This window comes from Rhineura floridana, chromosome 8, assembly GCF_030035675.1.
Source record: "Rhineura floridana isolate rRhiFlo1 chromosome 8, rRhiFlo1.hap2, whole genome shotgun sequence".
Lineage (NCBI taxonomy): Eukaryota > Metazoa > Chordata > Lepidosauria > Squamata > Rhineuridae > Rhineura > Rhineura floridana.
In genome coordinates this window covers 47,402,671-47,427,993 of record NC_084487.1, presented here as the reverse complement: position 1 = coordinate 47,427,993, position 25,323 = coordinate 47,402,671, and the positions used below count along the sequence as shown (strand labels likewise).

General features: G+C 41.7%; 2 protein-coding genes across 7 annotated transcripts in view; one reads left to right on the top strand and one right to left on the bottom strand.

The window, feature by feature from the left end:
• Nucleotides 1-15,127, bottom strand: part of LOC133390522 (meiosis inhibitor protein 1-like) — a 47,824-nt gene extending 32,697 nt beyond the window's left edge. For 3 of the 6 annotated variants that reach the window (XR_009764416.1, XM_061639294.1, XM_061639296.1), the window contains exons 1-7: nucleotides 14,917-15,127; nucleotides 11,884-12,007; nucleotides 9,410-9,460; nucleotides 5,672-5,745; nucleotides 4,968-5,073; nucleotides 3,408-3,611; nucleotides 512-642 (exon numbers count right to left, since the gene is read on the bottom strand). Coding sequence is in view for 5 of the 6 variants with exons in the window: in XM_061639294.1 (XP_061495278.1) it covers nucleotides 512-642; nucleotides 3,408-3,611; nucleotides 4,968-5,073; nucleotides 5,672-5,745; nucleotides 9,410-9,460; nucleotides 11,884-12,007; nucleotides 14,917-15,054 (828 nt within the window). In the remaining variant the exon portion in view is untranslated. The remainder of the gene's footprint in view (nucleotides 1-511; nucleotides 643-3,407; nucleotides 3,612-4,967; nucleotides 5,074-5,671; nucleotides 5,746-9,409; nucleotides 9,461-11,883; nucleotides 12,008-14,916) is intronic. The other 3 variants (XM_061639298.1, XM_061639295.1, XM_061639297.1) reach the window with 1 other exon arrangement.
• A 917-nt stretch (nucleotides 15,128-16,044) lies between these two features.
• Nucleotides 16,045-19,531, top strand: SNU13 (small nuclear ribonucleoprotein 13). Its single transcript, XM_061639299.1, has 3 exons — nucleotides 16,045-16,193; nucleotides 17,564-17,684; nucleotides 18,749-19,531. Exons 1-3 carry the CDS (start codon nucleotides 16,191-16,193, stop codon nucleotides 19,009-19,011), a joined length of 387 nt encoding a protein of 128 aa, XP_061495283.1. The 5' UTR covers nucleotides 16,045-16,190; the 3' UTR covers nucleotides 19,012-19,531.
• Nucleotides 19,532-25,323: the final 5,792 nt, after the last annotated feature.

The following is a 25,323-nucleotide window of genomic DNA, read 5'->3' as shown; positions in this document are numbered from 1 at the left end:
CAAAACGGTGACAAACTCCTCTCTGGGAGCCCACATACATGCATGTTTGCACTAAACAATCCTTTGGTTTAGTTTGACATGCAAACCAGGCCATCTGAGTAGGTTTTATTATTTCTCAACTGAACAGTGAAATGTCTGAGAATGAACACAAAAGTATGGACAAATGTTTATAAATCAAATAACAACTGTATGTGCTGTGTCTAGTAATCGTAATGGAAAATGTACTGAGCCTTATCCCATGTTATGAAAATGACCCATATGCAGCCAGGAAAAAGCATTCCTACTCGTTCTCTCACAATATATTTAGACATAATACAACACATTTAATTTCTTCTGCAGTATGAGTTATTCACCAATTCCTATTTAATGCAGATATAACAAAACTAGATGATCCAGATAGGCAAGTTCAATATTCATCATTAATAACTCAACTCAGAACAATGACAAACTTGACAATTGGGTTTTACCCATCATATGCTAGGAGATTAGGTTAATTCTTTATAGCAATTACCTTCTTGAACATTAAAGGTAATGGACTTTCTCCTTCAAACAACTCTGGGCTTGCAGAATCTGCTCCTCTCCCTGAATTACTCATAATAACTGAAACAAAGTTCTCATATTTCAGCAGCTGTTTTAGCAAACCTGCAACAGAGCAGGAGAAAAGAAAATAAGGAACTAACAGATTACAAAATATTTAAGCATCATATCATTAGGTTCTGAAATGTCTTCATGATTCTGATTATATTATTTTATTTATTACTTTTATACCCCACCTTTCTTTTCTTGATAGAAACCCAAGGCGGCTTACATATGGTTCCCAAGCAGTCTCCCATCCAGGCACTGACCAGACCTGACCCTGCTTAGCTTCAGCACGGGGCTGGCCTCATGTGCCTTCAGATCATAGCCTGGGACTATATGGCTGTTATATTACCACACAATTTTTTTTACTGCTCTAGGAGCAATATTTAAAACAGTTGCATTACTTTGGATTTTCCATCAGAACAGCAAAAAGGCATTGTCCCTCAACATATTTTTTTCTGCCTCTATAAAGTCAGTTTGACTGCAGATATTGCCTAGAGCAGATGGTTAACTGTTAAGGGGTTACTTTCCTAATTTCCAGATCCTCCTGCCCCTTTTTAAAGAAACTATTTTTTACACTTTGCTTATAGGGCAGCTGGGCATTCTACACAGTGCAGTGGCAATGAGACCCCACCCACCCAATAAACTCAGAGACCTAGATTTCCACCTATACATATAAATATCAATCAATTCAAAATTTTCAATTATAATCTGGTCATCATTACAGTATAGTACAACAAAATGAGGGATATATATATTTTATGTATTTATTTTAAATTGTTTATAAACCACTTAATATTCACTAACAGGCAAAAAAACTTTGTGGTTTAAGAATGTATCTATAGCCAACAGATATTTCTACCAAACTTTAAAAACAGGGAAATTGGGCGGCTATAGTCAATGCACCAGAGGACCAGGACACCTGACCTCCTCTCTAAGATATGGTACTGCCCTACAAGTTTGTGAAGATGAAAACACAATTTCGGTTAGTCTTTCATAGTCCAATCTTCTTCCTATGTTGCTTGGAAGAATTTGATAACATGTGCCTCTAAGCATATGATGAGTGGAGGGGAAGAGATTAGGTAGGCACTGTGCAGAGGGAAAGCCCCTTTCCTTTTCAAAAGGAAAACATTGCTAGCAGAATCATTGTCTTTCAGGGTTTCCCCCACCGTTTTATTCTACAGCAGACACATGTAGTCTCCCACCCAAATTTAAACCAAAGCTGACCCTGATTAGCCAAGCCAAACAGTTGTTAGTCTGGTTCAGAGCTTGGAAAAGTTACTTTTTTGAACTACAACTCCCATCAGTCCAATCCAGTGGGCATGCTGGCTGGGGCTGATGGGAGTTGTAGTTCAAAAAAGTAACTTTTCAAAACTCTGGTCTGGTTTTTAGAACACTGACAGTTGGCTCTTACTGGGCATGCCCTGCGCTATCACAGACCCCAATGTTAGTTTTCTTAAATTAATTAAAAATCAGCCATGCAAGATGAAAGTCAGAGTATGGGGCAAGGTCAGTAATATGAGTTACAGGTACTCTAGAGACATGGCTGATTTTTAATTAATTTCACGAAATTATGAGACCACTGACAGAAAAAAAGTACACCAGGATTCTGGAATTTTTTACTTCTGTTTTAGACTTTTAATTGTGGATTCTTTTGTGTTTTATGTATCACCATGAAAACTTAGACTATAAGTCTAAGTTACTATAAGTTTTGTAAGATTTTGCTTTGAAATGAGCTTATGGGAAGCAAAAAATGGTATGGGGAGTATTTTCAATTTAACATAGTGGAATGTAAAAAATCCATGCTGGCTGTATAATTTTTAAAAAAATATCTAAGCAACACAACAAATGCTGTAATGAAAATATATGCCCTGACCAAAGTCGAGAGACCCAGACTTAAATGGGGCTGTGAGTTTTTCTCTTTTTACTAAAGTGACAGTTACATCAAAAGCAGTGTGCCTCATTAACCTAGCTAAGCTTTCTAGGAACTTTTCCCTGACTAACTCTGACTAAGCATGACTCCGCAGCGTTACAACATTGACTCAGCACTGAACCCCTCCCTGTGCCCCCTTAAGTAGGCTTGGCTTTCACACGAATCCTCTGGCTCCTTCTTAACGACTGTTGAATCTCCCCCTTTTGCTGTCGGTGCACGCACGGCAAAGAGGGTTGGTTCTAGCTTCCTCCTCCAAGAGCGTTGGGCAACCAGCTTGCTCAACCATGGAACATGCAAGGTGCCTGGCTGGGAAATGGCAGGTGAAGCGGGCAGAGCCTCAGATGCAGGCTCAGGCAAGGGAGGTGTATCCAAAGAACAGTCAACAAAGGGGCAGTCTGACAGCTTCAGTTGCACGTTGGCAGGGGGGGCTAGGCATGGGGAAGTCCAAGTGTCAGTGACTGGAACTTACACATTCTGGGGAGCCCCCTGCTACTTGTCCCCTCTCCCAGCTCATCATCTTAATCCTCCATGTCAGAATCTGGAATCCAAAAACCCCCCAATCATCCTGGGGCACAATATACTACATATACTGGGCTCCTGCTGGGAGGAAGGGGGGATATAAATAAAATAATATAAATAAACAAATCTAAATTAGCATGCCAAAATTTATGTCATGGGCCTGTGCCCTTTTTAAGTAACCAGCAACACCCCTACAGGCTCAGAATCTGTAAAGCAAATTAAATCTTTACACGGTTTATAATGATTTTAAAGTTGCTTTCTTCCACTTTCTATTCCAAATTTACAAGAAGCATTCCAGAATAAAAGGCATTCATAGCAACATTTGTGAAAACATCCCAAGCCCGTCTCCTTGTATTCCACTGACTGGGCATCTTACCCATTGAGTTAACTTGCAACTCCTTGGTCTGTGCATTCTTCAGAGTCGTCAGAAAGAGGCTACACAGCCTCTCTGTGAAATGCACAAACAGCCGCTCTGCAGCACTGGGGACAGAGTACAGCTTGCCATAAAGATAACATATAGCTGCCTTTATGCTCTCATTCGGGTACATCAAACCTATAGCCAGATGCTCCATCATATTACATGCAGAGAGAACAGAAATGGCAATTGTAAAGAGAAAACATTGATAACTTAGTGAAAATGTATTATGGCCTGGCCTACAGGGGTATAATTTAAGGTACGTGCGCAGAGGAGAAAGTCACCCTCATCCAGATTTTCAGGCCACATGTAAATTATTCTTCAGGAACAGAAAGCTCATTAGTTCTGCATGCTGAGCAGCTGACAATTGTGGGCCCATGTACTACATCAAATCCCTTTGTCTTTTAAAAAAACAACCACCCCAAGTTGGACTCTTTTGCACTGATTATGTTACATTGATTATAGTTATTATATCAAAATAATCACAATGTTTTTTTTTAATAAGACACTCTTTTTCACAATTTAACCATGAACCTTGCTGAATCTTTCCTCCCTCTACACAGATATAGAACCCCTTCTGGTCTTATAGGTTTGTCCTACCAAAGTCTGATGATCAAAACTTTATTCATCTCCTCAGTCATGCCTGACACAATGTCATCCCACAGTTGTGCTGCTTCATGTTCCTTGGGTTCTTCCCACCTTTGCTTCCTCACATGCTGCCCTTAATCTTAGCTCCTGGATCTGTCTTTCTTCATACATCTACATGTAACTCAGCCTAGCTGTCTATTCTCAGCTCACGGTTTTGCCATGCATACTAATCCTGACCCAGCAGCTTGGTGTTGCTGTCTCCTATCTTGCTCCATTTGTGTGCCCAGCATCTACACCAGGTGTGGGGAACCTTTGGCCCTCCAGATGTTGCTGAACTACAACTCCCATCATCCCTGGCCACTAGGCATGCTTGCTAGGGCTGATGGGAGTTGTAGTTCAGCAACATCTGGAGCCCAAGGATTCCCCGCATCTGGTCAACACGTACAGAACATGCAAAAGTCATTCTGCTATACAATGCATTCTACATTGTCCCAATTTGTTCATTTGGATACTTTCTCAAATTTGAAACCAACTCATCTACTGATCCAGTGTTACAAAGACTGCTCTTGTCCAGTTTCTATACAGCATATTTGTTGATCTTGAGGTTTTTCCTCACATAGGCAAATCTAAAGTATCTTCTAAATTTTTTGAAGGAGTCACTAATGTCTCTACAGAGAAGCTTGTTATTAAACCAACAATGCTTTAGTTTCATGCCTTACAGGCTAAACACTCATTTTCACTCAGTTAAATGTACAAGACTGACCAAAAAAAAGCGAGTGGTCTTGTGATTGATATCCCTGAACTTGGCTAAGATTATGTTTTAGTCCACTTCTTTGCTGCTACAAATATTTCGAGGAGCACTAAAAAGACAAATTATTTCTCACCTTTATAGCAGCTCATAGTACCGTCACTGTATTCACTTGTAATACTTACTGTGTTCAACTACCCATACATCAGCAAAAATTGGGATGGCATCTGCCAACTTTCCAAGGAGAGTAAACATGGGTAAGCTGCTTCTGGTGGCAGCTACCATGCGTAACTATAAGGCATGAAAGGAGAGGAAAACCAAAGCAATGAGAAAATGTCCTAAAATGGGGGAAAACAACCCAGAGATAATTCAGCAGATTCTTATAAAAATTCTCTAATCAGGGCATTAGTTTGTCATGGAGAAATGCATTATTTCAGACATACAGCCATTATTCTGTGATCATGAATATTGCAACTGGAATATATATGTGGAGCTAAAGATCACACAATACACTTCTCCATGCAAATCCAAGCACAGGGAGAGTCAGGACAAATTGTGTGGATGGCATTCACATGTTGCTAATGAACCTGCTAAATACTACACATTTATTCTATCACCTCTTCATATATGTTTCACAGAAGTCTGCCATTTTGTTATAATACAGTACAAGGATTCAAAGAGGAAAAACTGACAGTGGATCTTTTAGGTAGTTTAAGTTGATGAGAAGCTCCACATTATTGTAAAAATAGAAAATAGCCTTCAACAGGAGGATCCTTTAAGGATTAGCAGACAGATGTCAAGCCAACTTTCCTTTGTCTCCAGCCATGATTCTACATCACATTCCTCATTCCCCAACATTTAAAGGAGCAGAGAAATAATCCATACCAACCTCTTTCTGGCATTCATCCAATAAATAATGCAGGTATCGCTCCAACTTCAGCTCTACTACCAGCAGTACCAAAGCTGAACACAGGGAGGGGGAAGGTTAATCACGACACATTTTTCACATGCTTTAATAAGTTTTGTTGTGACTTCTACTGGATTTATTACATAGGACATTTGACCTCTCCTGCCCACCAGCCCTTTCAGTGTTTAAACTACAGAGCATCTGCATGGAAGGAAGAGTGAGGGAGCAGATATTGCCTCCTTATCAGAGAAAAAGGTCTCCTCATTCTTCCCCTTTAATTCAAGCGCTACACAATAATCATACATCATTTAATAGAAAGGAAGTTAATTGTGATGTGTCATATTTATGACATATAAAGAAGAGAAATCAGGCAAGGAAAGAGCAAATACCTGCTTGCTTAATCACAGAACCAGAGCAATAATTTATCTCAGAGAATTATTTCAGCCTTTTGATGATGGCAAAATTGTTTTCACATAGTTATAATTGGATAATTTATCACAAGCTATATTATAAATTAACTTAGGTATTCTTACGATACTTGTTTCAGTTCTTCAGCACCCACCAACTGAGACATACTTTCTCGGCTCATAATCACTGTCTAGTGACCCCATTCTATCAGTTCTAATAAAAAATAAGCTCATGGAAAAAAACTTGACTTTGTAAATTTGGTTCATATGAAGCAGGCAAATCATTTACATAGTAGGAAATCCACAAGGTTTTGCATACCATTGAATGGAAAGTGATTGGTTTGAACCATCAATATTATTGTCACATAAAGTTTGCATAAAGTATATTAATGGAATTTTCAGGTAGCTCTGATTCAAGAACTGGGCATACTCTCTCAATCCCAGTGGCCCAGACCTACAGAGTAAGCTGACCTCCTCAGGTCCCCTGCCAATCTACACAGCTCCCTCCTAATGTTAAACACTAGGAGAGCACTTAAAAGTGTGGCTGGAGGGAAGAAAGGCCCTTTAAAATATGCTCTCAATTATTTCCTTTGATGTTGAGTCACCTGACATGATATCAATTTCAATGCCAACCCAATTCAAGATGAATGGACTAGTCTCTCTGTAAAATTAAATATTCAGGTCTCACTTCAGTGTTGTGATTTTATAAGAACCCATTAACAATAACATCTGTGCAATTCCAAAAAGTGGCCGAAACAGCTGAAATGTGCTTTTAATCTCTACTTGATCCCAAAGACATCTTTTCCCAGTCAAAATGAAGCATGCAAAGAAAAAGCCTGCACTGGAGGCCTTCGACTAGTGTTTTTGCTGGGGTATTCTGCAAGAACTCATTAACGTAACAATAATGCATTAGTGGTAGATTAATACTGGACTATCCACACATCATTTCACTTTATTAGTTGTTCTGTGATGCTTCCCCAGTGTTACCGTACTACTGTCATCTGGAAGAGCACTCTGGCAATATAGCACAACAGAAACGGGTAAAAAAAACCACTCCAGACTTTTGTGGTATGAAAAGGTAAAGGATTTCAATAGAAAGCTACAGAGCAGGCATCCATTGGAAACAAAGGCCAGGTTCACATGGGAGCTAAAATCCGTATTGAATATGAAGCTTTTCCCATCGCGATAGAGTTCCACAGTTCACACACGTCCATCCTCCCTACCTTCCAATTTGCTGTTTTGCATTCACACGTTTGCGTTTATTAGTATCACTGTTTCCTTGTGGTCCCGCCCTCAAATTTACATGTTAACTCCCTCCAGAACATCTCCATCGCTAATTGAGAAGGGGTGGGGTTCTGTCAATTTCACACTAAGCTGGGAGACAGTGGGGGGGTACAACTGACACAAAATTACTTTTTTTCTGTTGTCAGTTTCATTTCCTCTAGACAAAGCCCTTTTTTGTGAAGGAATGAAATGTTTATAGCGCGCAGGGTGTATATTTTTGTGTTAGTGTGTGTGTGTGCACACACAATTTTTGTGTGACCGAGACCTTAGTTGCAACAGGGCTTCTGCAAGAGCTTTCCCCGGGCTGCGTCCCAGCCGGAAAGTGTTAGATGGGGGAGTCCGGTTCACCCCCCTTTCCTTCCCCTTCAGAAAACCAAGCAGAGCCACCCCGGCAAATCCTGCGGCAAATCCTGCTCTCTGGGCTGCATCTCTTCCCTCCTCCTCGGTCGCAGGCAGATTTCACACTGGCTGTAGGGAAGACAGCCTTTGCTGGCCGGCAGGACTGCTCGCCATCACCACCGCTGCCGCTGCCTCCTCAAAGGGAAGGGGAGGAGGGGCTGCTCACCTGCCCGCGCCCTGAGCACTGGCCCACGCTGCCTCTATATAAATACCTGCCTGGTCTCTTCCTTGCAAACTGGCACGGAGCAAAGCGCCTCCTCCTCCCCCCCAGCAGAGAGAGGCACAAGGGAGAGTGGCAGCGCAGCACCCCTTCTCTTCCCTCGCTGCCCCCACCCGGCTCGTAAAGTAAAATAACAAGTAAATGGAGCGCATAGCTGGTTTAAAGGACCGAGGGAGGGAACTTGCTGGGGGGGGGGAGTGGGGGAAAGGAAGGCTAGAGCATATGCGATACAATGAGTGCCAAGCAAGGGCTCCGCCACCACCCTCCCAGGGCCACAGAGGAGCGTGACGAGGATGGCGGCATACGTGCATAACATACCAAAATATACGTTGAGAGAAAAGTAAAAATAGCAAGTAAACAGAGCACATCGCTGGTTTAAAGGACTGAGGGAGGGAACTTGTTTGGGGGGAGTGGGGGAAAGGAAAGCTAGAGCAACTGGAAGTTTGTTTGTCAGTGGCAGGAAACAAAATGATGTCCATAGACAGTGTAGGGGGCGGAGAAAGGGAGGATCTAAAATAACGAACAACCGTGCAGACAGAAACAGTGGAGAAAGCGACTACACAGCAGGTGGGCACCGAAGTGGGTGCAGATTTTCAAACCAATGTTGGATTTTTATTGCATTGACTTAATCCAGATTTAAAGGTAATAGCAGCTGAATGCACTCGCATTGGCAAAAACGTCATGTAAACGGTCCAAATTAAAAGGATCTGCAAAAAGCACCAGATCCAGATTAAACCTCCATGTGATTGAGCTCAAAGCAGTATGTCCACCTTGAAACTTTTGAAGGCACCAACAGTATTGAAAGTGGGATCACATATAATGGCCCCAATACCATCATGAGCACAAATAATTATGAATGCACAATAAAAAAAGAAGTTGAGGAATTGTCATTTCCAAAGACAATCTTATTTATAATAAATCAGTGCAATAACTCTGAACATTTTTAGCTGGAGATTGGGCCGCCTCCTTAGTGAGTGCCTCTGCAGCCTCCAACTCTGTATCTGTATTGCTGGTGGATTCAGGGGGCATGACAATATATGCATTTTGTTATTTACAGAAATCGACATATTGCACATTAAGCGTTAACTTTGAAGTTTCACTTACCAGAACTACCTCAACAGAAATAATATCTCTATATATTTTCCCACAAGAATGTATGAATATTGGAACCAAGAAAATCTAAAAATTGACTCTCTCTCCCACAGTGCAATCTTAAGCATGCTTACGCAGAATAACAAATACTGTTTGACAGAACTAATTCAGAAAGGGAGATTAGGATGGCAGCCTTTATGAAATTTCTTACATCATTCATATTGGAGCTTTTTATATTGGTAAATAAAATCTAATTGAAATTTCACAACAAAATAATTGCTTCCCCCACACCACAGCAATTCACTATTTGCTTCTCACCTTCAATGACTAAATCCAGTATACTGCCATCTTCCACAGTTTGTAAGATCTCTGTTAAGATAAACCCACAGATAAATCAGAATTATGTTCTTGTAATAAAAACTGGGGCTACCATCTTAAACAAAATGGAACTTCCTTCCACGGAAACATACACAGGAGGATTGCACTGTGGGTCTTGGAAACTCTTATGAAGATTGACAGAGGGTTCTTCCAGTATTATCACTTCCCCCCCCCTTTTCATTAACTCTATTCTAGCAGGCATGAGCTTATGCTTCTGGTCAGGAGGTTGAATCATTGCTCAGGAAAGGATGTAAGAAGGCATCATTTTCTGTTCCGCCTTATATTCATCACATGCAGCACTTTTTCATTCCACTTAAGTTTGCATTCTGTCAAAAATTCATCTCACTGTTTGCTGTGGCGAAATTACATAACTTACATAATTTACACAATTAATTACATAAATTACTTTGTCATTATGTTATTCCATCCTATTCAAATGCAAATGCAATCCAAATGGGGGGGACCGTAATCAAATGTATATTATCTGCAGCCTGAAAGCAACAACAGCAGGGAATATTGATCATATTTGCTAGATTGAATTCCGGACATGCGATGAGTAAGCAAATATTGCAATTTCTGCTACCATTTCTGTTTTAATTGGAATTCTCCTAGTAGCAGAATACAAGATACTCTCCTCATCCAATTAACCAGCTTTTAAGGCACATATAGTGTACTGAAATATTATAGGATGTTGTATATACTTTATCATGGGCACATCATTTATGCTATCTTAAGGCCAGCTCAGTTGCATGGTGGGGAGATAAATCTGTTGGGAGAGGTTAGGATGTGGTGTATCTGGGAGTTAGGATTGCACCAGAAGTTAACTAGATATGTGGCGGATCTTGCACCATGAGAAACATCCAACAAACTTCTACACCACAAACAACTATATTCCACATAACAATTACACTAAAAATATAGGCTTTACCCCAGGGAAGTATCCCATTTTTCCAGGTGCAAAATATTGCATTTTGGGTGCTCAAAAATGCAATATCCATAAAAACCAAAACTCCAAAGGCATGTGAATTGTGAAGTAATAATGAGCAATAAATGTGCATATAACTAGCATACATACACTAGGGATGTGCTGCAACCACAAGATTTGCCTTGTATCTGTATTGTCTGCAAGCAGCCCAATCTATTTCTGATCCACACTGTGTCATTTTGATTTGATTCATTATTTGGGTCCAAATCTGATCTGTTCAATCTGAAGCTCTGTTTCATTTAAATTGTTTATAATGGGGAATATAAAAGTGTCTATAACCTTTTCCCCATTTTCACATAAGTGAATAAAATCTGTAGAAAAAGGAGCCCCTCCAAAGTGGATTAAGCCCCCAAATTTCAGACAGATCCATCCAGGGACTGTTAAGAACATAAGAAGAGCCTGTTGGATCAGGCCAGTGGCCCGTCTAGTCCAGCATCCCGTTCTAACAGTGGTCAACCAGATGCCCATGGGAAGCCCACAAGCAGGACCCAACTGCAAGAACATTTTCCCCTCCTGTGGCTACCAGCAACTAGTTTTCAGAAGCACACTGCCTCTGACTATGATGGTAGAATACAACCATCATGGCCAGTACCTGTTGTGTTGAGAACTTTAAAATAAATGTAAAGGACATTTCAAACTTTTTAATTTTCTTCCAGGATTGGATGCAAACTGCAGGCAAGGGCATTCCTTCTGATAAAAGCTGTCAATTTTCAGAAAGATAGGTGTAGAGGTTTTCCCACAGGGACAGACTGGGGTAGGGAAAACAGAAAATCAGTTTTCCTCCCCTAGATTTTTTTTTGGGGGGGGGTTGGGGTGAAGGAAATCAGTTTGAAAATTAGAGACACGAGGGAGTTGCCCCTGGATAAGAAACCTGCCAACATTTAGACAAAAAGGTTCAGGGGCCATCATGCTAGGTGATTTTATCTTTGTTAAAAAAAACTGGAAATCTCAGCTTTTTCTCACAGCCACCCCCCCCCTTCCCGGAAGTACCTTACATGAAGAAGAGAGAGCAAGAGCTACAAATTTTAAATGTTAGGGGGAAAATGAACAATTGGGAAAGAAGCAGGCCACCCTAACAGTCTAGCTCCACGGCTTACGCCACATTCTCTCACTGAAAACTCGGACATGAAGAATGACTGTTTACTGACTTCAACATCCCTTCCCAAATTGCTGTGATTGGAGTGCACTGAGAAAATTTACTGTGATTAGAACATAGGCCAACGTTATTTAAAAGAAAAAATAGACATGTTAAATGCAATCATACATTTACCATCATGTCTAATTTGGCCCTTCCCACAGCTCATAATTTTAGCCACTACAGGAACCAAGACTGTGAAAAATAGCATGACATATTCATGGAGAATACACCCCAGAAAAGTCATGAATACTTCTATACCTGTTATATTAACCAAGTATGATTTTCTCTTACCAAACAAAGTTGCTATGAAATGGGCACACACTCTTTCATCTTGTGCAAGCAATGGGATGACCAGTGTTGCATGCCGAATCAGAACATCTCGAAGACAGGAAAGCACATGCTTCTTACGGACTAGCTAAAGAATAGGAAAGCAAAACTACATCAGTACTTTATTCAGAAATATACATAAAACTTAAAATCTTAAGCAAATTTGTAATTTTTTAAGAACACTCTTAATTTCCTTCTAAAATGGAGCACAGGATGTAAAACCATCTGTGCCATTGTCATCCACCCCCATCTCTCTGTTATATCCCAACACATCCCTTCCTAATAATAATAATAATAATTTAATTTGTGGGTCACCTATCTGGCCAATGGCCACTCTAGGCGATGTACAATTTAACAATACATTACATCATAATAAAATACATCATAAAATACAATATAACAATAAAACAATAAAACAGTTCCAGTACAGAGTAGTAGGCTATTGGTCGTAAAAATTTAACCCTCCCCGTAAGTCCCAAAGGCCTGTCTGAAGAGCCAGGTCTTCAAAGCTTGGCGGAATACATTCAGGGAAGGGGCATGTCGAAGGTCATACGGGAGGGAGTTCCAGAGAGTGGGGGCCGCCACTGAAAATGCCCTCTCTCTTGTCCCCGCCAACCTAGCTGTTTTAGTTGGCGGGATTGAGAGAAGGTCCTGTGTGGCTGATCTTGTTGGGCGGCATGGTTGGTGGCGCTGGAGGCGCTCCATCAGATAAACTGGGCCGAGACCGTATAGGGATTTAAAGGTTAATACCAACACCTAAGTCTTTCACGCATCTATATACCTACAGCAGTCATCAAAGAACTCCTGTTACAACAACCTTTCTCTCTTCTGTTCCTTATGCACTGACCCCTTAGTCATCACCCTCCTGCTGCAACCAAATACACATATCTGCTATAATTGTATAATTCTTCCCCCACCTCATATGCCTCCCTTCTGTTATCTGCCTTTCATTGTTTTCTAGATTGTAAGCCTCTTGGGCAGGGACCTGTATTCTTATTCTTGTAAAGCCCATTGTATGTGAATGGCATCATCATTATAATACATGTTAAAATAAGAGGTCTTGCAGATACATCAGAGCCCCAAAATACAGCATATTACTGCAGAGTCTTTGCAAGAAAGTCTTGAGAATGAATCATGAGTATTACTAGCTAAGCTCAGCAGGACAGTAAGCAAAACACTATCCCCTCACCCTGCTTTGTATGCTTGTTTATTTCCTGCTAGATTCTCCTATTCTGACCACATTGGCAGTGTAAGGAAGCATCAGGGCTGGCCCCAGACATGACTGGGACCTTGGGCACCAGCCTGCCCTGGGCCCACAGCACCCACCTCTACTGCTGCAGTAAATGCTGGCCTCGCTACACGCACATGCCTGCCATCCACCAAGATGGCAGCCAAGCCAAAGCTTCCCTAAGAGGCTGATGCTTCTGCCACCATCTTGGTGGATGGCAGGCACGCGCGCAGCACATCCAGCATTTACCCCAATGGAAGAGGTAGGTGGGGCACGCACACAGGTGTTGCAGGCCTGCATGGTTGTAGGGGGGGTACTTGGGAGCTCACTCTCTGCAGTCCGCAGCAGGGTCAGGAGCTGCTGCTGATCGCTGAATGGGAGTGCTGCCTACCCACCCTAAGGAGCAGCCCTAATGGGGCCCTCAGCCAGGGCCCGACCTGGCCACCCTCTGGCGCTGGCTCTGGGAAGCATACACCCTTTCCACATAGAAGTAAGTTCCCTTTCCTAAGGAAACTAGGTCCAACTATGGAGTCTCAAATACATAAAGCCATTTTATTAGTAACACTATATATGCCAACCCCACTTTTGAGTGAAGAAAGCAGCCAAACAAAGACCCTTTCACTGTTCAGCTAACATCAGCTCTGGATACCATTAACATCAAAACAAGTGCAATTTTTAACACAGAGAGATAGGATTCAGGGACATCTTGAGAAAAATCTGAAGCCTTACCAGAGTGATAAGAGAGCCATAATTAAAAATAAAGAGAATTGGCGAAGCCACATAAAAGTGAAAAGTTTAATTTAGATCCTCATTCTGCACTATAGAACTGCATGTAAACCTATGCACATTTACCCAGGACACCTGGAGTAAGACTGGTAAACTGTGGGCAATCTTATGTACACATACACACTGAACATAGTGGGACTTGCTTTTAACTAAATATACTTCAGATCATCCTATAAAAAGCATATTTGATCCTTTGCATTATTTGTGCCATGTGAATGTTACAAGTAAAAGCACTCTCCACATATTCTGATCCCCAATTTGCCCTTCCCAGAATCTAGTCCATTCCAGGGCAAGCAGCAGCTGCATGCTCCCATCAAGTCAGACCCACACAATGCTTAGTTTCTGGACTCAGGTCCGGCACTAGGCTGGCCAGATGCAAAAGAGCACAAGGCTCCATTGCCTTTAATAGACATGAAAAAGAGGGAATTTTAGTGTGTTTCTTGTTATGCAACATCTACCAAAATTCCTTTTTCTACAGTACTAATAAAGGTGCAGGGGTGAGGGTGGGGTAGGGAGGAGCAGGCGGTATTCCTTAATGCCAAATGTGTTAGGCAGCTATTTGCTCTTAGTTTGCTTTGGCCTGGGTAGGCCCCATTAAACTCTGCAAGTCTTACTTTTGAGTAGACTTGTATGGAATTGTACTGCTAATCACTTAATGCTAGTCGCAACTTTATTCTTTCCACCACTGAAAGCGGATTCCGGATTTACTCGACTCACATTAATCCCACTCTTCCCACCGACCCACTGCGGGCACCTGTTTCGCGAGAGCACATAGGCAGGTAAGAACTTGAGGAGAGTGTCTATGTGAAGTATTCCCACTACAAGTCATAGCTAACTCCAGAGGTGAAGGAAACGCGGGGAAGGAACAACACATAGGACAAGGACGGCCGGGAAGTGAAGACAAGACGCAGGGAAGAATGGGTGCCGCTGGTCGAGAGAGGCCAGAGAACCCCAAGCGAGCGAGCCATAGGCGGCCCACGCACCGAGGTCTGGTCCTCCTTTAGCGTCTCAATAGCGCATGCCAAGCAAAGCGGCGAAGGCAGGAACTCCAGAAGCCAGCGAGAATCGTGCCGCGGATGGAACCGCTCACAAACCAAAGGCCCCGGCGCCGCCTCCATCATATCACCGCTCTCTCTCTCGGGTGCCGAGTACCACAAGGAAAGAGCGACAAATTTGGCGGTAAATTTTTGCGCAGGCGCACTGCCTGGAGCAGATAAAGGTCCGAAGGAATAGCTTTGGGTGATTCCACGTGGAGTACATGAATCCAGATTTAAAACAACGAACAAGCTGCGCCTGCGGCACCTACCTTAGAGACAAAGGTTGCAATTCATTACAACACTTACCTGGGAGTAAGTCCCATTGAACCCAATGGAGCTTATTTCTGAGTAGACATGTACTGGATTGCAGCCTGCAGGCTACTTTACCATATGTTATGATGGCATCGTGGACTAGAATCCACTCGGGGGAATCCTACGAAAAGGAACAGTTATGTTCAGTACTGGCTGCTCATGTAGTACTACCGCTGTGTATGATTTTTGGCTCTCTCTTCCCCGATTTTTTTTGTTTGTTATTTACATCTTGTTTTCTTTTTTAAAATAATTGTTTTGTGTGTTGAAAACTGTTTTGAATTTCTATTTTTGGAGGAAAATAGCGTATAAAACCTTTAAGCAAAGAAAATGCACCAGAAACAAGGCGTGGTGTGCAGAGCGATCGTAAGCATAATCCCAATGAGTGCATTACGCTTCATTCCTTAAGACTTAACAGCCTTAAACTACAATGGTATGGAATGGAAGCTCCACTGAACTCACTGAGTTTTTCTTCCTATTAAACGTGCATAGAATTGCAATGTCAAAGTGCTGTCTTCACCAGCTCATACGTTGCACTCCGTCTAGCTTTCTTAGAAGAACTTGATTTCATTATACACGTTTCAGACGTAATTCCAAGTAGCCTCAATGGGATTTACTCCCAAGTAAATGTGCAGAAGAGTGCCGCATAATTTCTTACATCAGGTCTAGTTTCTAAGAGCAGCTTCTTTTGCAGTCCGCCAAAGGCAGAGGTCGCAATTGCGATTTTTTTTTCCAAGTGAAGGCCTGTAGAGCATTTCCTGCTCCCTTCCTTTGGTCTTGCCTGACATCACTTCCGAGAGAGCGTCTTTCTTGCGTTTCCAAGCATTGTGAAGTTCTTCCTCCGTGAAGCTTTCGGGCTGAGAGGATCGATTCAAAAGAGGACGTTCGCGTGATTAACCAGCTTCGCAGATATGGTGAGTGGATTCAAGTCAAGCCAGGGTGTGGCTGAAAAAAGCGCATTGCAAAAAGGCATTTGGGCACGCACCTTGGATCCGTCTTCTGTCTGCGGAGTCGACGGGATCGCAGAGGGGACTATACTGCGGGGGTGGTGTGGTAATTTCTGGAAACTACTCCGGGGGGAGGGAACCCCGGCAGAGGCTTGCCTAGCGTGGTCTCTTGCTACCCGAGAGGAGTGCTGCCACGTGCTAAGCAAAGGAGACTTGGCGTGATCCATTCGGCGTCTGCTTCGTTTATTTTTAAGTTGATGTATTTTTAAAGTTCTGTTACGTTGAAGAGACAGTGTCCTCGCTGTTACCGTTTGCCCCCACTTAAAAGCGCTCTTGCGGGCATATTAAGGGTTAATATTTCATCCACGTGCTCCTACCATCGGCACTTCTCTTGTTGACTTCCGTCCTTATTATCCTGCCCTACCCCTAAGCAGTTCACGATCAAGCAGATAAGGAGGTTAGCCCATATTCTTGTAAAAGCCCCGTGGGATGAATTGGGCCGATTTTATGCGAGTGACCCAAGGTCTGTAAACGTCATGGTTGAGTATTTAGATTCAGACTGCCTCGGTTCTGAGGCCAGCACATGGGTGGCGTTTTTCTTTATTAGTTTGACTTTATTGGTTGAGCCTGGAAAAATGGAATAGCTGAACAGTTAGGGGAAGGCTTGCGTGAGCCAGATGTGGCCCGACCCACGTTGAACCAGTAATTGCGGAAACTCTCTTAACTTTCTAATCCAGACTATTGGCCCATTTAGCTCTGCAATGACTGGCAATAGTTCTCCAGGTTTTCAGACTGGGACGTTCCTCGAAATGCCAAGGATTGAATTTAGGCCCTTCTGCGTGCAAAGAAGGTGCTATACCCTGAAGGTACTATATATAGCTGTGTTCCAGAGAAACCGGGAGTGCCTTCTAGAAAAAAAATAGGAGAGTATTGGAATGCAGGCTGAAAGCAATTCAACTGGCCCAAATATTTTACTAAAGGGAGACATGTAACATGCCTTCTAAAAATGTTCTGCTCCTGGTAAACACCATTTCAAGTCCAACACCCTGCAAAAAAAAAAAAAAAGACAGCTATAGGCTTGTTCTACTCTGAGATGTGGTCATATCTGGTGCAGAAGCAGCAGAAGATGAACAGTCATTCTTGCAAAGGATGTTGGGATAGGGAATGGTTCTATATTTTGTGTGTGTTTGGTAAAGTGGTTTTTAATGGCAAATCTTGCAAATATAAGTTGTAGTGCTCAAAGGATAACTAAAGTTATGCAAATACAGGTAACTGAGGCAACAAACACTTGGAAAAAGAAAAATTGTTTACTGTACCTTCTTTGTTTCTCTCTATAGAGTGAGGCAGAAGTAAATCCTAAAGCTTATCCACTTGCTGATGCTCAGCTCACCAAGACACTGCTTGATCTTGTACAGCAGTCATGTAACTACAAACAGTTACGCAAAGGAGCCAATGAAGGTGAGATCTAGTTGAACTTGTAAGATTGCCCATTCTTGTAGTGCATTAGGTTCTCATTGTCTCCTGTGCTTAAAGTATTTAGTACTTTTCCTAAATATACTCAAAAACACCTCCACCTATTCCATGGTTGCCATCCTGACATTGTTAAGATTAACTTGTTACTATCAGTCCAGAAATAACACCGGCCTTTCTCACCCATTACTTCAGTTCTGCAAATTTGGGGCAGTAGCAAGGTTAACACAAATAAGAATTCTTACTGGGGGAGATTATTTCATTCATATAGCATGAGTGAGAACCAGACATCCCATTTGTTTTTTTGAGGGGGGGGAGTATGGCACAAACAAGGATATTCTGATACTAAGTGGAACATTGCAAACAATCTAATAGTACTGACCTAGTAAGCTGCTTATGTGGGAGACATTTTACAACACACGATTGGCTTGTAGTGAAAGGAACCCAAATTTAAAACTACCTTTAATATAGTGCTGTGTAAGAGCAGAGAGTTATGGCACATATTGAACTTTCTCCAAAGTACAAAAACAGCCCTACAGGTGAAGATTTGATTCTGATCCTATTCAGTTGCTTCCTTCCTCAATTGCTCCATCATTAAACACCTGCATGACTGCAGAATATGGCAGCTATAGAATGTATTTGTTTTCCACCCTTCCTAACCTGGGTCAGGCTTCAAGGAGCCACATGGCTGGTTCTAATCCTGCCTCCCCCACGACTTGGCTTGATTTCACAAACAAATTGGGACTCTTTCAGGAAACCTTCAAAAGTTGTTTGTAATAAGGCATGGAAGTCCATAGTTCTAAAATTCCATTGGGCACATAGAAGTCTTAGGAGACATTCATTGTTCTTTGAATCCTAGCCATATCTTTGACAAGTAACAAATAACTTTATTTTTCTGTAGAAACCTGATAATTATACAAGAAATAGGTATATAAAACCTTTTCTGTTGGATCTGCTAACCTTATGTAGAAACTGGCAGCTAGTTTGATTTTACCTTGTGATCTGGCAGAGTGAGGAAACAAGTTTTCATTGTACTGATCTCTTTTCCACAGCTACTAAAACCTTGAACAGAGGAATTGCTGAATTCATTGTGATGGCTGCAGATGCTGATCCCCTTGAGATCATCCTTCACCTCCCACTTCTCTGCGAAGACAAGAATGTGCCCTATGTGTTTGTGCGTTCCAAGCAGGCCCTTGGTCGGGCATGTGGTGTTTCTCGGCCTGTCATTGCTTGTTCAATTACTATCAAAGAAGGCTCACAGCTAAAGCCTCAAATTCAGTCTGTCCAACAAGCTATTGAGAGACTATTGGTCTAAATCTGTCAGACCACTTACCTACTAAAAAAAAGACACATGCAAAAAGAATACTTTGTTTATATCAATTTCTGTTCAAGTCTTGTCATTTGTACAGTGCTTACTTCTATGGAACTTTTGTTTTCTACCAGATCTCTCTTCCTTCTGCTTGCCTCAGTCATACTTGCTCTTTAAAACTTTAACAAGAGACTGGTCAGTCTTTCTTTTAAGTTCTTCCTCCTAGTGCAGCTCTCTTCAATGGAATTAGGCTACCCTTGTTGGCAATGAACAAACTTCATTTGCAAAAGAATATTAGGCTGAGGTAAATGCAAAACACATGACCTTGTTCTGGCCAATATGTTGGCCCCCTGAAAGTGTATCTTTAAGCTGTTTTATCCCCATTCCTTTATGGGGACAAGTGTAGAACAGAGCATGGCCAGAATGCTAGTCCTGATACAACTTGATATAACACTGTATGAAAAAAAGGGCAGATGAAATTACAGGTGGTAATTTTTTAAAAAAATAAATAAATTACAATTATGTATATGTTGTATGGTCTTAATTTCTTGTCTGCTCAAAATGTTTGCTGACTAGCCCAAATATAACTACAGAACGACTAAAGCTTTTTGTCATTCTAAGATAGATAGATAGATACGTGAGTTCTCACAGTTAGAAGCTATCAATATTTGCATCTTACAAGAGGGGAAAATGTGACGACCTAGATAAATAATTCTTCATGAAGATTAAATACAATACTACCCATGACTGAATGCCGACCTTGTCCCAAAGAGGACTAAAGTTCCGTTTGCCTAAGAGTTAAATGACTTCTGTGTTGCATGCCTCTTTCTCTAGACTATCTGGCTGTTTCTGGGCCCCGTCAAGGTTGAAGAAGTTAAACCTTTTCTCAGTTCATTACTGAGTTATGTTTGCTCCAGGCTCCCGTATGAGTCTTTTATTTTTTTGCACTCTAGATCGTAGCAGCATTTTTAAATGTAAAATTGTAATAACCATAACCTACTGCAATGGCAATGAAGTGTCCTTTACAGCAATAGCTTAAGAGTTGTGCACTCCTAACCCTAAAGAACAAGAGCCCCGCTGCATCAGACCAAAGGCCCACCACCTCCATCATCCTGCTTACACAGTGGCCAATCTGATGACTGCAAGCAAAACTTAAGGGTAATGGTGTTCTCTGCACTTGTGATTCCTAGCAACTAGCATTCAGGGTATATACTACCTCCCAAAGTGGAGGTAGAACATTGTCAGTCATAGCCTTATCCTGCGTGAATTTGTCTAATCCTTTTTTAAAGCTGTCCAAGTTGGTAGACACCATTGTATTCTGCAGGAGTGAATTCCAGAGTTTAACTATGCATGAGAAAAACTCCCTATCCACTTTCTCCACACTGATCCTAACTTTGTACACTTCTATTATGTGTCCCACTTTTTTTCTAAACTAAAATGCCCCAACCGTTCCCCATAGGAGACTTGCTCCATCCCCCTGATAATTTTGGGTGCCATTTTTTGAACCTTTTCCAGCCCTACAACATCCTTTTTTGAAGTGAGGCGACCAGAACTATACACAGTATGGTATCATCATACATATGTATAGCAGCATTATATTGGCAGTTCTGTTTTCAATTCCTCTCCTAATGATCCCTAACATGTAATTTGCCTTTTTCACAGCTGCCTCGCAACAGCTCAACATCTTCATTGAGCTATCCACTGCAACCTCCAAGGTCTCTGGTCCTGGTCAGTCAGTACCAGTTCAGATGCCATGAGCATATATGGAAATTTAGGGAGGAAATTGCTTCAATGTGCATCATTTTACACTCACAACAGTGAATTGCCTTTGCCATTTTACTGTCCATTCAGCTAGTTCGGATAAATCCTTCTAGAGCTCCTTGCAAACCCTTTTTGTTTTAACCACCTTGAATAATTTGGAATCAAAAGGAAACTTGGCCACTTCATTGCTCACCCCTAGCTCTAGATAATGGACAAGTTATAAAGCACAGGCCCCAATAACAATCTTTGGGGCACTCCACTTTCTATACCTCTCCACTGAGAAAACTCGATTTATTCTTACTCTGTTTCCTGTTTCTTAACTAGTTCCTGATCCATAAGAAACAAGAAGCAGTTTCCACCCCTAGATGTCAGGATTACATAACTATGCTATTTCATTTCATTTTTAATTTGTATACTGTCTTTCTACATCACTCCACTCAGATAGCCAGTTTCTCATTTGAGAGCAGAATGTAAGGATGATGTTATCTTGCATTCTAAAAGCAATTTTTTTGTGATTTAGGGACAGAACTCTTGAATTTTTGTATTTTGAAAAACCTACCAACTTCCATTTCAAGAGCAAAGTTCTATTATGAAGTTCATACTAAAATAAAAGCAAAATTCACTTGATTCTGGTTCTTCAGCATTATGTATATTTGACTAACCATATATTTCAAACCAACAAATTAGATCACCAGCAGACTACTGTGGCTCATGCAGAGTCCTACAAGGTTATACAACTGGTTGCCCATGGGTGCCATGGCACCCCTCAAAGACCTTCAGTGGCACCCCATGCAAGGAGCCCAGGATCTCAGCTTTCATTTTAAAAGAAAATTATGGAGCAAAATGTGCAGGTACCCTTCTAGGTGATTTTATATAAAATGAGCCAGGCTTGCTGCTCCTGCCTGTCAGTGTTACTAGCCAATGAGTGAAGTCAGAGCTGTGACTGGTGAGTTGTCGACACCAGGAAACAGAAATTTCTGTATTTTCTAGTAGTACTTGGAATATTGGGTTTGCCTGAGATCAGGTAATGCCTCCAAGTTATTTTCTGCAAATACTCCTACACAATGAGTGGGAGTGAATGTTAAAGGATCCCCCTCCCCCTGCAAAAGGCAAATGTGAAAACTTTACAAAAAGGCTTTGGCATGTCTCCTGCTTTGCAGGAACTAAAGACCAGGGACTCAGTAAGAATTCACTTTATTGTTAACTTACCGTACAATGGTATACATGTCTATGCAGAAGCAAATCTTTTGTGTTTAATGGTGCTTAATTTCAGGTAAGTGGGTACTGGATGGCAGCCTGGGCTTTGGTTTAGGGTTGGCATTGGGGGGGAAACAGGGTTCTTGCGCCTTTTAACAGCTGCATGATAAGCAGAAATTCAACACATCAAGCCTTTTCTAGCATGGAAATACAATTATGGGAAAAGGTTCACCATAACTACTCTAATTTGTTATGCCATGCCCCCACGGCAGCCATTTTGTGACTGGTGCCCCCAGCACTGATAGAGTTTTAAATCTAAAATATGGTTTCTGATCCAAAAAGGTTGGCCACCCCTGCTACACAACTCTTCCAATGGACAAGATTACCTGAGTTCTCAAAATGTACCTTTATTTATTTAAGGTATTTTAGTCCATCCACAGTAAGATCCCAGGGTGGGTTACATTTTAAGTTAAGAACAATATATTCCAGAACAGATAGCTAGAACACTGCACTACAAGACTAAGGTGTAAAACTATGAAACCTCCCACAGCTCCAAAATTATAACAGCAGGCTAACATCCCATAAATGTCCAAGCAAACAGGTCTTTACTGGCACACAAACATCAAAAGTGTTGGACCACTCATGCTTGCAGGGGAAGGGTTTTTCATTATCAGGGCACCACTCCAGAAAAGGCCCGATAACATGTCACGACCTGATGTATTTCCCCTGACAGTCGAACAAGCCCCCCCATCCCAATCTAAAGAACTAGGCAGATTGATACAGAGATATATATAACATTTTATAGGTCAACAACAACACCTTGAATTCAACTGAGGAGCAAATCAGCAGCCAACTTAGATCACTGACGATCAATGCCACATGAGTCTTGCTAGCCAAAGCAGTCAACATTCCAGCAGAGCCCTTGGGCTTAGGGCGGTATATAAATTAAATTAAATAAATAAAAAATAAAATTGCATTCTGCACTAACTCTGGTTTCTGAAGTTTTCAACAGCAACCCCACGTAAAGCACATTAAAGCCCTAGCTGGCAAACAAGGCAGAACTGGAAAAAGCCACTCCATACCACAAGCCACCTGGGCCTCCAATGTTAAAGAAGAAGGAATGTACCGAGGTAAAAAAAATTGTACCCACTGTTAACAAGGAGAGGAGGAAGCACGGTAAGAAAACACCAACTCAGAAAATACTTGGTAAGAAAGGCAGAAGACCAAGAAAAAGCAAATACTCAAGACAGAACAAGAGGACCCAACCATCACCAACCACAGGCAGGGTTGGTTTGGTGAGAGGGATGACTCCTCACCTGGGAGAGGAGGCAAAAGGCTTTAGTGGACCTTGCATGTTCCTTCCAGTAGGATGCATCATTCCTATCAGGTATGTCATCCATCCGCATCAGGTAAGTAGAGCTGAGTGTCATCTTGTTGACACTTTGCTTCAAATCCCCAGCAGCTTTACATAGAGCAGGGATGAGGAACCTTTTTCAGCCTGAGGGCCACATTCCCTTTCAGCCACCCTTCTGAGGGCCATGTGACAGGTGGGGCCAGATGCAAAAGCAGCTGGAGCAATGAATGTAAATTTTACCTTTGTACAGTAGACTAGTTTCTACATACACTCACATATGCCTGTGTATTGTCCATTCAGGCAAATTAGAGACATTATTAGCATTCAGGGATGCATTCCACCAAAGCAAAAAAATTAGAGTGCAAAGCAGAGCCTGTGAGCGTGTAGCCTGCCAAGAGTTCCTACAGCCAGATAGAAAGGGCTGCATTTGTCCCTGGGCCTGAGGTCCCCCACCCCAATGCAGATGTTAAAGAGCATGTGGAACAAGATGAAACCCTGTGGAACCCATCATAAATGCCACAGGTTCAAACAAGTTCCCCAATGCCACCTGGAATTGGCCCTGCAGGTAGGAGCAGAATACTGTACCCCACAGAGCCAGTCCTGCAAGATACTGTAGCAGATGGAATCAAAGCCACAGAAAAAGCCAGGGGAATCAACAGGGACTCACACTCTGTTCCCCTCCAAACAGAGGTCATCATTCATGGAAACCACAGCTGTATCAAGTGCCAAAACTGGCCCTGAAACCAGATTGAAATGGATCTAGATAATCCAATTCCTACAAGAGCTCTTGGAGCTGCCCAGTCACCACCCTCTTGACAGCCTTGCCCCAAAAGGAAATATTAGCAACTGTGTTCACAAAACTTGTGTCCGTGAGAATTTCTTAAGGTGATGCACCGCTGCTTCATTCAAGGCAGTGGGAATTCATCGCCTCCTGGACCTACCCAGTCAATCCCTTCCAGCTAGATGTTAATAGCCATGGACAGCAAGGGCTGAGGAAACACATGGTCAGTCAGACCTTTCCAACAATCTTGTCTGCACACTCGGGCTACAACAACTGAGACTGATTCCACATAACTTGACTCAGTGGTGCTCTGGACCCCTCTCCACTGAATCTGAAGCAAAGCAGCATCAATTTATTTATTTATTTATTTAGTTGCATTTATATACCGCCCATAGCAAGTAGCTCTCAGGGCGGTAAACAGCATAAGATAAAATACATACATCGTAATAATAAAATCACAAAACATATATGACATAAAGAAAAAAAACAGAATACAATTAAACAAAATATAAGAAAATAAAAGGATTAGTATACAAGATTAAAAAGCTAAAAAGATTAGAATGATTATGGCACTACGAATAGGAGGCAGCACCTTGCTGGTTAAGTATGGAGACTGAGGTAGTAAATGTTACGCAAAGGCCATTAAGACAAGCCACCAGTAGAGAAGGGCTTTCATCAAAAAGTGTCTACAAATCAGGGGGTCTCAAATGATCTGGGTGGCAAGTCCTAAGCAGACAATAGCCAAAAATGCTGTAATAGCAAGTAAAAAAATGCTGCCAGAAAAAGATCAAAAGCATCAAAATTAAGGCCAAAACCCATAGACCAAGAGATTGTTTTAGCAACCAAGCCATGCACTAGGTTTTTATTTTTAAAAAAGGAATATGCGACCTCATTAGAAAATGAAGTTCTGCAAATTTTAGTAACACATGTACAACAACCATTTTGTAGTTCCTACAATCAGAAAAGTTTCCTTTTTTAATAAAATGCAAGCATTACTACAAACATACATAAGCAGGTTCCTCAACCTTTATAGTTTTCAGGGGTGTGGGGAGAAGGGGAACAACAGCAACAGCTTTCCTTAAAGGCTATTTATTTAAATAAAGCCCCACCAAAACCCCATAAAGTTTCTTGAAGGGACAAAAACGAAAATTTAAAAGGAAATGAGAAGTGCTTTGTGGAATCACCGTCCGTTGCCGTAGCATGAGCAACTTTGTGCCCCATGAGC

What these genes read in the sequence shown, in the direction of transcription:
- SNU13 (XM_061639299.1), top strand. An exon ending in ACGCAAAGGAGCCAATGAAG is followed by an intron (nt 17,685 to 18,748) that starts GTGAGATCTAGT and finishes TCTTTTCCACAG; the next exon opens with CTACTAAAACCTTGAACAGA.